General features: G+C 41.8%; 1 protein-coding gene across 1 annotated transcript; it reads right to left on the bottom strand.

Moving 5' to 3' along the window:
- Positions 1-611: 611 nt before the first annotated feature.
- Positions 612-13,258, bottom strand: gnl1 (guanine nucleotide binding protein-like 1). Its single transcript, XM_053624588.1, has 12 exons — positions 13,068-13,258; positions 11,788-11,941; positions 9,969-10,105; positions 9,620-9,771; positions 9,220-9,291; positions 8,142-8,334; positions 7,914-8,012; positions 7,635-7,817; positions 4,575-4,753; positions 4,302-4,476; positions 3,897-4,037; positions 612-2,781 (listed from the first exon to the last, which is right to left on the bottom strand). The coding sequence occupies exons 1-12, from the start codon at positions 13,138-13,140 to the stop codon at positions 2,525-2,527; spliced, it is 1,815 nt and encodes a 604-aa protein (XP_053480563.1). The 5' UTR covers positions 13,141-13,258; the 3' UTR covers positions 612-2,524.
- Positions 13,259-13,515: the final 257 nt, after the last annotated feature.

Raw genomic sequence — 13,515 nt, 5'->3', positions numbered from 1 at the left:
CGAGCAAAAGATATTGTAATGTATGTATGACATTGTAAGTATTATTGCAAATCTTGTATTATGTCACCCTGGGACTTTCTTACACTATATGGCCACCTGACCGTCACACCCGTATGTGCTCGTTGAACATCCCATTCCTCCACCCTTCTGGGAAGGTTTTCCACTAGAGTTTGGAGCGTGGCTGTGAGGATTCGTGTCCATCCAGCCACAAGAGCATTAGTGAGCTTGGGGACTGATTTTGTGCTAGAAGGCCTGGGGAGCAGTTGGCAATCATCATCAGAGGGGTCGAGTTCTTCCACACCAACCTTGGCAAACCATGCCTTCTTGAACCTGGCTTCACGCACAGGTGCATCGTCATGCTGGAACAGGTTAGTTCCAATGAAAGGGAAATTGTAATGCTACAACATTCCAAAAATTTCTAAACAACTGGGTGTCGTTGGGGAAGAACCACATAAGGGTCTGATGGTCATGTGTCCACAAACCTTTGGCCATTTGGCGTGTTTGCACGTGCACACGAAGGTATCCAAGATTCGTAGAACCACAACTAGCGGGTTAACACCGTTTAAGGCTTAAAAAAAACATCCAAACAAACACAGCATAGAGACAAAGCAAGTGATAAAGACATTCCATCTTTATTGCAGAGAGCGACTTCAGACCAATTCAATATAAGCAATAAAACACATTTGTTTACTAGGTCGCTCGCACACGGTGCACACACATCCCCTTTACAGTTGCACGCTCGAGAGCAAATCCGTCTGCAATCTATATTTCAAACACGTCTATGCTCATGTTCCCTGCCCGTTTGCTAGCGTTAAGATGTCAGATGATATTATGAGGACTTAACACTACACTGGAATTGTATCAATCCTGATTTGGGAGTCCTGTATATGATTATTTGAGGAATATGGTCCTTGGAGATCAGCATTTACTCTATCGGATCTCTTTCCATCATATTCAAGCAGGTAAACTCCTTTATGATGTCCCGTAATAAAATAAAATAAAATAAAAAACCTCTTCAATGTTCTATTGAATATAACTCTGTGCAAATCACGCCTCGTCTTTTCAGGCTTGTTGGGGCAACTTAACACAGCAAATTCGTTCATGTCTAATATACTCTAAAATTCCTAATCTTGCATAGTATGGCTCAGCGATGAGCACAGGCACAAACAAACTCCCTGTCACGCTGCATTACAAAACCCTGCATCAGACCCGTTCAGACTGGTCCATATACTGTAGAAATCTATATCAAGTAACAAAATATCTCCATGGTTTGAAAACCAAGTCACTGATTTGAAGAAGAAAAAAAAAAAAAAGTGTAAAACTAATATTCTGCAAGCTAATATTTGTGCATACTACAAAATTTTTATTCAAACCAATAAACCAAATGTGTATCATATTAGTCCCATTATCAAGCTTCTTCAAAAAAGTTTGATGGCACTCACGCGAAAGCAATGCCAGGAAATACAGCCAACAATAGGATGTCATAACGGCATAGTGTAGGAATTATAATGAACTTAGAAAGGCAGAAATGACCCATAATTCCTGTCAAACGCATTCCTTATTAGTGCTCAAAACCTGAGCTGCATCAAAACCAGAAGCTCTGATGCCTATGCGGTCTTGTAAGTCAGTGATTTAAGAAGGCACGGCTTTGACAGCTATGAAGGTAACCGTGAGGAAACAGTACGAGATGTTCCTGGAGAGGTGGCGCGCACAGCATTACGAAGACGTTGCTGCCATCGTAGGCGTGTGTGCATGATGTCTTTTTTGAAACATGATCTGAGGACGCAATGTACATTCAACTGATCTAATACAGATATGACTCGATGTGTTTCTCCACAGCCTGAGTAGGTAGTAATTTTATATGTCAGTCACACCCCTGGTCTGTTTCGATCTATTCAGGAACAGTTCTTCCGGATTTAAAAAAGTGCTTTAGATATCCAATCCACTCTCTTTTCACTTCTGTGGTTCTCTACTTCTCATTGTCTCTTAGTCGCCTCTTATTTCATGGCTGGCTTTTGTATTTGCTTACTTCTCTTCAATGGAGCTGGCTCATTTGTCTTAAAGCTGCATGCAGGGTCTTGCAGCACTGAGGCTTCCATTTGTCTTTTCTCATACTGAAACGAACGACCTTCCGCTGACCTTTGGCATTAAAGCTGTGAACTCACAGATTCTTGATCAATCGAACGATTGTACTCGATACGCAGTCTGCGCGACTGGCCGACTGTAATCACATTCGGTATGAACACTCGGACGCAAGAGATTAAATGAAGGTTTTAAATTACAAACATGAAACCAAGCTGAAAGAGGGCATAGAGGTACACAGACTCAGCTGCTTACACAGGAGCAGGAACAGGCATCCTGAGGAGTGTAGGATTCTGCAAGAGTCACTGAAAGCATTTGTACATGAATGCGAAACGAAACAACTTAAACTGACTGCTGATAAATAAACTGATAAATAACGCAGACGAGAGGAATGTGACTGAGATGACGCCGAACGAGTGCTGAAATCGAGCTCCTCCTTCCTTCACTCGCACTCGTTCTCACCCAGCAGGCCGAACATGTTCAGTCTGTAGGCCTTGCCTTTTTCGTCGGACCTCACGCTTTCGTCTTCGTCGTCTCCGTCGGCGTCCTCGTCATCGTCCGCGTCTCTGTCGTCTTCCTCCTCTGGCTCAGAGCTCGACTCTTCATCTTCCTCGTCCCTCTCGCCGTTCTCCTCATCCTCGGCCGTTCGTCCCTGTAGAGCGAGGATTTCTGCCAAATCTGGGTGGGACTCCCATTTATCTAAAGAGGTAAACAGAGTGTGTAAGGAATGACTGACGACGGGCCGTCGAATTATTTCGAAAATAACGCACGCTCCGAGGTGGTAACCTCAGTTATTTTCTACTAATTCGACGGACCGGAGTCAGTTATTCCGCTTATACCACAGTTACCACACCTCAAGACATTGTTCAGATGTTTTATTTCAAGACATTTTATCGGGGTTTTTGTCCTTAAAACGCTCTTGTGTGTGGGACTAATTTATTACGCTCCCATCTTAAGCCTCCATTACTAATTCCAAAACGTCATTTTACAGCTAGTTACAGAGACCTGAGCCGGAGATATGCCGTTATTAGATAGATGGAGAGAGAGAGAGAGAGAAGGAGAGAGAGGGAGAGAGAGAGAGAGAACGAATGAGTTCAGTTTTTTTAGTTTCATGCTGATATATACATAAAATTAGAAAAAATAAATATCAATAAGCCTACTTGTTCACAGGGTTTTCGTTTTTTTTTACTACTGCAGAAAATGCAAAGAATAAATAAATAAATAAATAAATAGTGATGCTTATTCACAAGCTTTTCTGTCTCATTACTGCAATCACACCTGCTTCTTTTTTTCTTGCTCTCTCTCTCGCCTCAATAACTGCATATCAGTGGCTCAAGCCTCCACTTCGCCTCGTGGCTGCATTACCACCTCGGGTGCGCTGTATTGTTCTGGAAAATCGTAGTTTTCTGTCGTTTTGTTTTGTTTGTTGGTAGGTCTGGGTGCTGTGGTGGACAGTAGGCTAACTTTTCCGTTATTTTAGTTAACTCGGCGAAGTGATCTGGAACTGTAATGTGGTCCAGACCTGACTGGAACTACTTTTGCTGTGCATTTACTGAAAAATAACTGCACACCTCCGAACGTCTGTCAGCCAATCAGAATCGAGAATTCAACAGCGCTGTGATATAATATCGTTTAACTGAATCTCTCAAAAATAGGACTGCATAAAAGAGAGAAAAAAAGGCAATGCTAGAGCTGGGATGAGATGGTTAAAAGCTAGAGTACCAGAACTGCTGAAATGCCTTGAACAAGACGTGTAAATTAAAATAAACTAAGGAGATTTTGTGAATTATTAAAAAAAATAAATATTTTTTTACCTTTGTTCTCTGTGTATCCCGGTGGCCGCAAGCACAGACATAAGCGTCCGTCGATGGCCAATCGCAGCAGGCTGTTAGCGGCTCGATAAGCATCATTCCGTGCTGCCCTTGCTGTCTTATAGCCTCTTCTCTCTGCCCACGCTGTTCATTCGAGGAAGAGCGACAGAAGGGAAGTGTTAACGAGAAATATGTTCTCCTTGTCTCAGCAACCAACAGAAACCCTCAGCATCTCTCAACTCATCAACATCTAGGTCTGTTTATGTCGGTAAACAACACGCAGACGGCTTGGCGACAGGAAGTTCATTTCGTGCTTTACGAAATAAAAATGTGGTTCTCCAAATAAGAGCAGCAAATAAGTACAGGATCTGTTCAAACAGAGCACCACAAATAAAAACCAGACTTTACCTTCACACACGTCCCAGGCTGTCCACTCGTGTGTGTTGGGAGTGTGTGGTGTTTCAGCACTCTGTTCTGGGTGTGTAAGTTTCAGTACTGACAGGAACGGAGTGCGCTCACACAGGTATCCCACCGAGCTGTAGGGTTCCTGCAGCTGGGACACTGGGTAAATACCAGCCAGAATCTGAAATTCACAGAGACCAGGAGTCACATCTCTGGAAATAGTGTTTGCATTGCGTTTGTTTGTAATCCCACACCCCCTATGAATGTGTATCATTTTACCTGTAGTTGTCTGCTGACTTGAGAGGGGAAGACTAGTCCAGGACAGTCACACAGTTTGACAGTAGGGGTGAGGTAGTACGTCTGGAAATACTTTGTGTGACCAGGAGTCCGAGACACACTCACAACCTTCCTTCCAACCAAGCTATTCAACACCGAAGACTTTCCTACATTAGTAAACCCTGAAAGAAAAACAGATTAATATAATATATAGTGTTTTTATATATAGTGACAAGTTCATACTCTATATGGCCAAAGGTTTGTGGACACCTGAACATCACACCCATATATGGGCCTTCGTCAAACTGTTGTCAAAGTTGGACGCGTGCAATTGTATAGGATGTCTTTGTTTCCCTTCACTGGAACTAAGGGGCCTAAACCCGTTCCAGCATGACAGTACCCCTGTGCACAAAGCCAGGGCTCACTTGAAATTTGGGTCCATTATTTCCATTGAAGGGACACTGTAATGCTACAGCATACAAAGACATCCTATATAACTGTGTGCTTCCGAGTTTGTGGCAACAGTTTGGGGAAGACCCACAGAATGGTGTGATGATCAGGTGTCCACATAGTTTTGACCATACAGTGTAGTTAGTATTAGAGATGCACCAACGTATAGGCCGATAAAGTCTATTTTCCACGCTTTTGGCCATCTGTCAATAGTTTAAAAACATCCGATGATCAGCGCCGATTATATCCTGTCAGTCAAAAGAGGGCGGGAAAACACACTGATTTCATGCTGTGTGTAAAGATGAAGTCTCTTGTGTAGAATGACGACAAAACTGCAGTCTGTAATCTCTGCACTGCTAAAATTTTACACTGCAGCAGTGAAGCGGGAGTTTCGGCGTCGAGTTAAATTTTTTTTTCCACCGAGCTGCTCGAGCTGAATTAAAGGGCCAGTACACTGTTGAAAGATTTAAATGAAGATGAGTTTACAAAAAAGTATAAATTACACAGAAAAATATATTTGTAGAGTAACATGTTTCATGTTACTCTACAAATATAAAATAGTTAATGTTAATATATAAAAAAGTTGATATATATTAGCAGTTTGATGTTCAGTGATGAAGTAGAAATGCTTTTGTTTGTGGTGAGTGAATGTGAGACTAACAGGAGGTTTTTTTTTAGATTTCAGTCAATGTTAATATGAATTAATAACATTCAATAAGTTAAGAAATCTTACTTTAATCTTCAGAATTTAGTTCATGTGTTTTCTGTTTATGAGACCAGTTACTGTGAAACAACTTGTTGAAATGGAGAGAATAAGGTTTTTATTTGCATTTCTTTCAGAATTGTGGAATTAATTATTATTAATTTAAAAGAAGGCATAAAAGGCAGAACTATCGGTATCGGCCGATGTCACTCTGAATAATCGGTTATCGGTATTGGCTGAGAAATTTAGTATCGGTGCATCTCTAGTAATGATTGTATCCTAATGCATACAGTCACCTCTGAAAGTATTGGGATGGCAAGGGCAATTCTTTTGTTCTTTCTGTAAACTGAAGACATTTGGGTTTCAAAAGATGAATACGAGCCGACAGATCAGAATTTCAGCTTTCCTTTCCTCCTTTCCTCATTTACATCTAGATGTGTTAAACAACATAAAACACTTCTGTATGAACCTACTCATTTTTCAAGTGATGAAAAATAGTGGAATATGTTTCTTGTTACCCAGGTGTACCCTGTTAGATTGTTTGTTTAAAGAATTAATAGCTCTTTATGTCTCTTGGTTTGAGCCCTGGGTTTCACCAGTGAAGACTGCATTTGCTGTTAAAAAGGATAAACCAACATAAAGAGCAGAGAGCTGTCTATGGGAGAAAAGCAAGCCAAGCTGAGAAAAGAGGGAAAACCTATCAGAGGCATTGCACACGCATTGGGAATAACCAATACAACAACTTGGAATGTTACTTGGAACAGGTCGGCCAAGGAAAACACCAACAGCCGATGACAAACACTGTGAGAGTTGTGAGGAAAAACCCAAAAACTACAGTCAGTGATGTCACCAACAACCTCCACAGGGCGGGGTGAAGGTATCACAATCCACCATTTGAAGAAGACTTTGAGAGCAGAAATGTAGAGACCATACCACGAGAAGAAAACCACTGATCAGTAGTAAGAATCAGAAAGCCAGACTGGAATTCACAAAGAAATAGAGATGAAAAGTTCTGGAATCAAGATTAACTTCTACCAAAGTGATGGAAAGACCAAGGTGTGGAGAAAGAAAGGATCTGCTCATGATCCAAAATCATACAAACTCATCTCACCATGAAACATGGTGGAGGTAGTGTCATGGCTTGGGCTTGCATGGCTGCTTCTGGAACAGACTCACTAATCTGTACTGATGATGTAACTCAGGATGGTAGCAGCAGAGTGAACTCAGTAGTCTAAAGAAACATTCAGTGTGCCAATTTACAGAGAAATCCAATCAAATTGGGAGGAACTTCATCATGCAGCGAGACAATGATCCAAAACAGAGTCAACTCAACAAATGACTTTATCAGGGGGGGAAAAGAGGAAGGTTTTAGACTGGCCAAGTCAATCACCAGCTTTAACCCAGTTGAGCAGCATTTCACCTCCAGAAGAGGCGTCTGACGGGAGAAACAACTGAAAGAAGCTGCAGGAAAAGCATCGCAAAAGAAGAACGCAACAGTTTGGTGATGTCAGTGGGTTGCCGGTTTGATCCAGTTATTGCAAGTAAGAGATCTGCAACCAAATATTAAGTGTTATTTGCTTGGTGAATACCAGTGGTGGTCTGCCACCAAAGGTGCCATGTTCTAAGTTGTCCAACACATCTAGATGTTACGATTAGCAAATGAAAGCTGAAATTCTGATCTATCGTCTCATTCATCTTTTGATCTGAAACCCAGTCTTCGGTGTATAGCAAAAACAACAGAATTATCCTTTCCGTTCCAATACTTTCGGAGGGGACTGTATGTTAAACTATTTAAAACAGTGATGTCATTGTGAAAAAGCTACTTATTGATTCCATGAGTAGCATATATTTTGCCCCATCATTTTTGTCTTATTAAACTCGACTGGCCAAGATATTTTTGAACGTTTTACCTATACAGCCTAATGTGAGAACTCCATCTTTGTAAAGTTCTCGTGTGGGACTGTTCAGCTCCATGGCAACATCAGTGTGGTGTTCCATCAACACCGTCTCCGCCCCGTCATCCGACCAATCGCCCTCTCTTCCCATGGCCACTGCATCTCTTTTTATCTTCTTTTCCCAGCTACTTAAATCCACTGTTAAACAAAAAAAAAAACAAATCATTAATATTAGCATCATAACCATAAATCCCTGCTGGACTTAATCGCTGTCACATGGTGGGCGTGTCTGACCTTTTCCTGCCGTGATCTCCTGACACGCCCTCAGGATGTGGATTGGTCCTCCTGCCTGGCCCCACCCACCCTTTCTCCTCATTCGCTTTTTCTGAAACACTGCAGCGAGATGAAAGATACAAAGACAGAAAAGTAACTTGAATGTATATACCATGGCTGGGAAAACCTCTCCATAAGTATGTTACTACAACAAAAGTTGGTTTTGGTGCATATGTGATGTGCGCTCACAGCTGCTGTAAGGTGGTCCCGGGTGTGAGGTGAAGCACACGCATTGCAGGTGAGGAAAACGATTGCACAGGTAGTGCTTCCATGCCAATATGAGCGGTGGGGGACAAAGGTCGATCTTATTCAGCACCACAATGACCTGCTTCTGCAGTTCACCTGTGATGTAGCGGTACAGAGCAGGAGGAAACTGCAGCACCTGAACACGTCCGAGAGAAAGGGCAGACAAGGTGAATGAACCGAGTCTAATTTCAGAGTAAAGGAACCACAAATACGTTCGTTGCTCTCCCAGATTAAAATTCAAGCAAATACAAACGAATGTGAACGATGTCTAGGAGTGTGTGCGTACACACACTACGCATGAGCGTTAGCGTCTTTGATCCTTCGTGCGTCCTAACTGGGAGAAGGTATTTATGGCCAGAGCAGGAGATGCTGGCACAGGTTCGGCTTCATTTTAACGCAAGCACGTGAGAAGAAGTGGTCGAGACCAGGCACGACCTAGCGATGTCAAATTTCGAACACTTCAACATGTATTGGAGTTCTTTATGTTGTCAAATCCTTTTTAGAAACACATAACTAGCTAAACTTATCTCTTGACAGTAGTCAATTTCATAAAAATCATAAAAAACCAGAATCTCTGGTTCTATGGCATGCCTAAAGGATTTCTTCTTAACTTATAGATTTCTTAATTTGATGTATATAGAGGCTCCAAACGATATTGTGTAGGATTTGACAATGAATTACTGTTATTTTAAAAGCACTGATAAAGTTAGAGCAGACAGAGCAATGCTTCCCCCCCCCCCCCCAGTTAAGATTAGAAATGATACTTCAGTCAGTGTGACCGGTTTCACAGTGCTATCAGAGTTCCTTTACAAAGACTTGTTTTAATGGAGTGCTCAGTGTATTATTAGGGGGGAAAAAAAAATCAAACAGCACCATCTCTCTATCTCAGCCTGAAAGCTGTTCACTTGTGCACTCGTGCTAATCAGTGTGAACTACAAGAGCTAATTCAAATCTATAATCAGATCTATTGGCCCCATCTGCTGACAGCGCTCGCACACGTGAAGATTAACGGAGCACTCACTGGGTGTCTGATATCCACGATAAGCAGAACGACATCGGACATCTCTAATACTCTCCATAACTGTCTCCATGTCTGAGAAAGAGAAATAGCAATGAAGAAAATTAAGAGAGAAAGAAAAAAAAAAAACAAAACAATGGAAAGAGACGTCTACGCAGATGCAAGTATGATTGCGGAAGTGACATTGACGATGTTTAAAAACAACAACAACAACAACAAAAAAAAACGCACAATTTATGAATTCTTTATGAGATTCAAAGGATTTAGAGGAGTAATGCAAAGCCTAAAAAACAGCATTAAGAGGAAATGTAGAGCAGGACCAATTGTGCTCACGTGGACTCCTGACTACAGACTGCAACGGCACTATCAAGAAGAATCTGTCTAATGAGGAAAAACAACTAACTTCCAGATTGTGTTCAAAATGGCTGAGGGAGTCAGTAGGATTCTTGGAATGAAGGGCCTCCAGAAACTCATCAAATGCCTTCTTTTCCTTCTTCGATAGTTCTTCTCTGCACATCCCATAATGCCAAGAAGGCCTCCGTGGGAAATCCAGTCCTGGAATCAGGTGGAAACAAAAAAAAGAAATAAATAAGAAAACCGGAAGTTAGAAAGATGAGACGACGTGCCGTTTGCGATTCAAGCGTTTTAGATTATTCACTTTTCTGACGGACTGAAAACGTTATGTCGTTACATCACAAACTCGATTAAACTCAACAATAATCAACGATCTAATCTGTACAAAGTGGAGAAACCTTGGTCTTCGGGGTAGACGTCTTTTACGTCCATCTCCAGGTCTCTCTCTGGAACTGCTTGCAGTATTTTCTCTCTGGCCATTTTCTTCCTTTTCTCCACCTCCTCTTTGCTCTCCTTCCCAAAGTGAAGCCGAAACCTGAACAGAAATGTCAGCAAGGCTATTACCTCGGACCTGGCCCTGTCTCAAGGACATCTGGACCTGCTAGACGATATCACCCATTATCTTTACATCTTGATCAGACATTTAAAATGTCCTTTCTTTCATCTCAAGTAAAAAAAAACAAACAAAATATTTGAATGGAAAAAAATGTAAATTACGGCTGGGAATTGTACACAGATTAACGGGCTAAAAAAGTATTTTTTTTTCCTTTCATTCTTGGCCAAAACAACAGAGTTTGGACCACTGATAGAAACGGCAGATTTGCACGTGCCAGCATGAACTTGTGTGTATGTAAATGCTCACTTCTGGCTGGAGAAGAAAGCATTAGTGTCGCTTTGTGTCTGCATAAATGTTTAAAAATGTTCTAATGCCCCAAATTTTTTTTTTTTTTTTTTCTAGAACTCAATTAATGGATCCTGTATGGTAGCACTACTTGTATTGTTCTCTGCTTGATATATCTCTTTGCTTGTATTTCCTCATCTGTAAGTCGCTTAGGATAAAAGCGTCCGCTAAACGAATAAATGTAAAAATATATTTCAAACTATGAGCCCATTTTAATTGAAACCGAGTGCACTCTGTGTGATTTTTAATAGTCCTTTGTGACTGTTGTTTGTCAGACTGTATGAACACGATCCCCGCTATAAGCTTTGCCACACTGTAGGATCTCAGCTGTCATTAATGTCGGACTGTACGACAGTTAAGACGCACGCAGGAAGACTCGTACGGAGTCGGAGACGCCACGCTACAGGACTGTGCCTCAAATCTTCTGACACTGTCGGGAAAAATGTGATCGCGACGGCCATTAATCGGCTGTCGGGGAACACGTCAAACTAGCGATCAGAGACTACAGATTCTGGCCTAGGATTAGAGGAACCTTTTAGGATTCTCAAAACTTGTCTCAGACGACCAAATCGTGCCCAAAATCGTACAGCGTGAACCCGGCTTTACGAGCGCACAACATTGAACATTTAAAGCAACATCTAATATTTGAAGAGTAAAGATAATAGTTCTGTTATGACCAGAAACTTGGGGTTACACAGAAATAACACCGTGCCCTTCACAATTCTTGATATTTCTGAGCTGGTCTGTGGCTGAAGGTTTTGGGGGGACTGTTGTCAAGATGAATTCTGAAGGATATTTAGGAGAAAACCTGGGGGTTCAAAACCTGGACAACAGAGGCTAGCGTTAAACAAGTCCAACTTACTTTCGAATCGAGACAGAAATGGTGCAATTCGAGCTCTAGTGAAAACCTCCAGTCTGATTTAAAGAGCCATGTGCACAAACCTGAGAATATAAAGGCGCTTAAAATATTCAGGCACGTAGGAGGAGAGGATCCCTCTACAAGATCCCTCAAATGCGGAATATGTTACAGGAAGAGACTCAGCGCTGTCATTCTCTCCAGGACAGGCGTCACAAAATATTAAATGTCGATCATTTTGAAACCGGTATTCTGTCGAAATAAAGCGCACCACCTAAACACACTCTGGAGTGCGCTGTGTGTGTATATAGATATACATATACACATACACACACACACACAACTCAAATCGTGCTTGTGGGGTAAAGTAATTTAACGAAATGACGGCGCAGGCAAATATCTCCTACAAATTTATGCGCGCACATGTCTTGAATTACCTTTCCACCTATCTAGTGCTCACCTGTTGGGGTCATAGCTGCTGTCTCTGGTGCCAGGCTGGTGCCCGATCCTCTTTATATCCGTCGTCTCGCTGTCTGACGTGTCCGACTGTCTGTCCCGTCTAACGGCTCTCTCTATACTCGCGTTCCGGCTACTCTGACCCGAGCCTGTATCACCTTCACAAAACACAAACGCACACATTTACACGTCTTACATTTTCACGAGACTAGAAGGATTCGCCTCTAGCTATGATGCTCGTTTGACGTGACCGAAACGGATTTTTATTGCTGGATGTTGGCATCCAAAACAAAAGGTATCTCTGTTTAAAAAAAATAAATAAATAAAATAAATAATAGATTGCAGTCTCGCAGGTATGACCCGTTACAGCAGTTGTGTCTTGATAATCGGTGCATGACCTCCTGCTTTTCTATTCCCTCCCTCAAAACCTGAACACTGCACTCGTTCAACCCCGCTAGAGTGTTTTCACTTCTATCTCTAACGTGTATACACACACACACACACACACACACACACACACACACATATATATAATATATATTCCCCTCCACTCTCTTTTGTCACAATGACCAGTGAGGTTTGGATGATCAGGAATGAAGAACATGGATGGGAATAAACAGAGAGATAAACCTGCAAAGAGGAAAGATTTTTAAAGTGTTTAAAAAGTCTAGCACAGAAAGGTAGATCTAGCAGAACTTCACAGACTATCACAGATGATTTTTATATTAACTTGAGCCCTTTAGGATTTCTAACCTTTTTCCAAATGACCCCCATCCCCCCTTGTTTTCTTACATAACAGTGTAGTGAGTCTGCGCACTGCCATTCCGCATAACGCAAACCCTGCTGATGGAGGAGAGCCACAGTGTTTACACTGGTAATGGCCACTGATTCAAACCCACCTGACTGACATTCAGCAGGATGGGACTCATCTCGCAGTGTTTTATAAAGTCCGCCACAGTTAAATAAGCAAGGTACTTTCGCTTTCCCAAACTTACCCCGTGTTTCCCCTCTCAGCCCGAGTCTGAGGCTTGTTTCATAGCAATGCACAAGAGTCGATTCTCCCGAAGTGCCGACACTAAACCGCACTCTTAAAAGAATCGATTCATTTTGAACACACAATTTATATATATATACACATATATACACACATATATGTATAATATATAATACACACAGAGAGAGAGTGAGAGAGTCGTGAAACGGTTGCTTGGTTAGCCGGCTAGTTAGTTAGCTCTGACGGCTAAACCAGCGTCGGCTAAGATTGACAAAATAACCGCCACTCACCTCTCTTTTTCTCGCGCTTGACCTGAAGCTGTTTCTTTTTCTGTTTGTTGCTGAACGGCTTCTTCCGAGGCATGTTAGTGAGAACGGAGAACCAAGTGCTGCTGCTTTTTGTGGCCAGTTAGCTATGCTAGCTCCTCAGTGTTTACAGTGACGTTTCTCCTGCACGTTGGTAACTGGAATAAAGTTGGCTTGACGTTGGACGTTCGATATTCGCGGATATGCGGAATTAAGGGACCGTCTCTAAAGTTACACACGTTTCTAACTTCAATAGCATTTGAAGGGAACGACTTACAGTCATATAACCAACTGTAAAGTGTTCATCTGGGTGTCAGGTATGATGCACACCTTTTAGATTTTTGATATTAAATAAACTATTAAATCATATATAAATATTGGCATGTATTTTATTACTGCATGGGCTCATACACAAAATATACCATAATTTAAA

The sequence above is a fragment of the Ictalurus furcatus genome, chromosome 1 (assembly GCF_023375685.1).
Source record: "Ictalurus furcatus strain D&B chromosome 1, Billie_1.0, whole genome shotgun sequence".
Taxonomy (NCBI): domain Eukaryota; kingdom Metazoa; phylum Chordata; class Actinopteri; order Siluriformes; family Ictaluridae; genus Ictalurus; species Ictalurus furcatus.
This window is presented reverse-complemented; position numbering and strand designations above follow the sequence as displayed.

Excerpts from the sequence above, each read along its gene's own strand:
- gnl1 (XM_053624588.1), bottom strand. The coding sequence starts at position 13,140 with ATGCCTCGGAAGAAGCCGTTCAGCAACAAACAGAAAAAGAAACAGCTT. Across the intron at positions 10,106-11,787 it reads AGCAGCTATGACCCCAACAG|GTTTCGGCTTCACTTTGGGA; the intron begins GTGAGCACTAGA and ends ATTTCTGTTCAG. Across the intron at positions 2,782-3,896 it reads GGGATACACAGAGAACAAAG|ATAAATGGGAGTCCCACCCA; the intron begins GTAAAAAAATAT and ends TTACCTCTTTAG.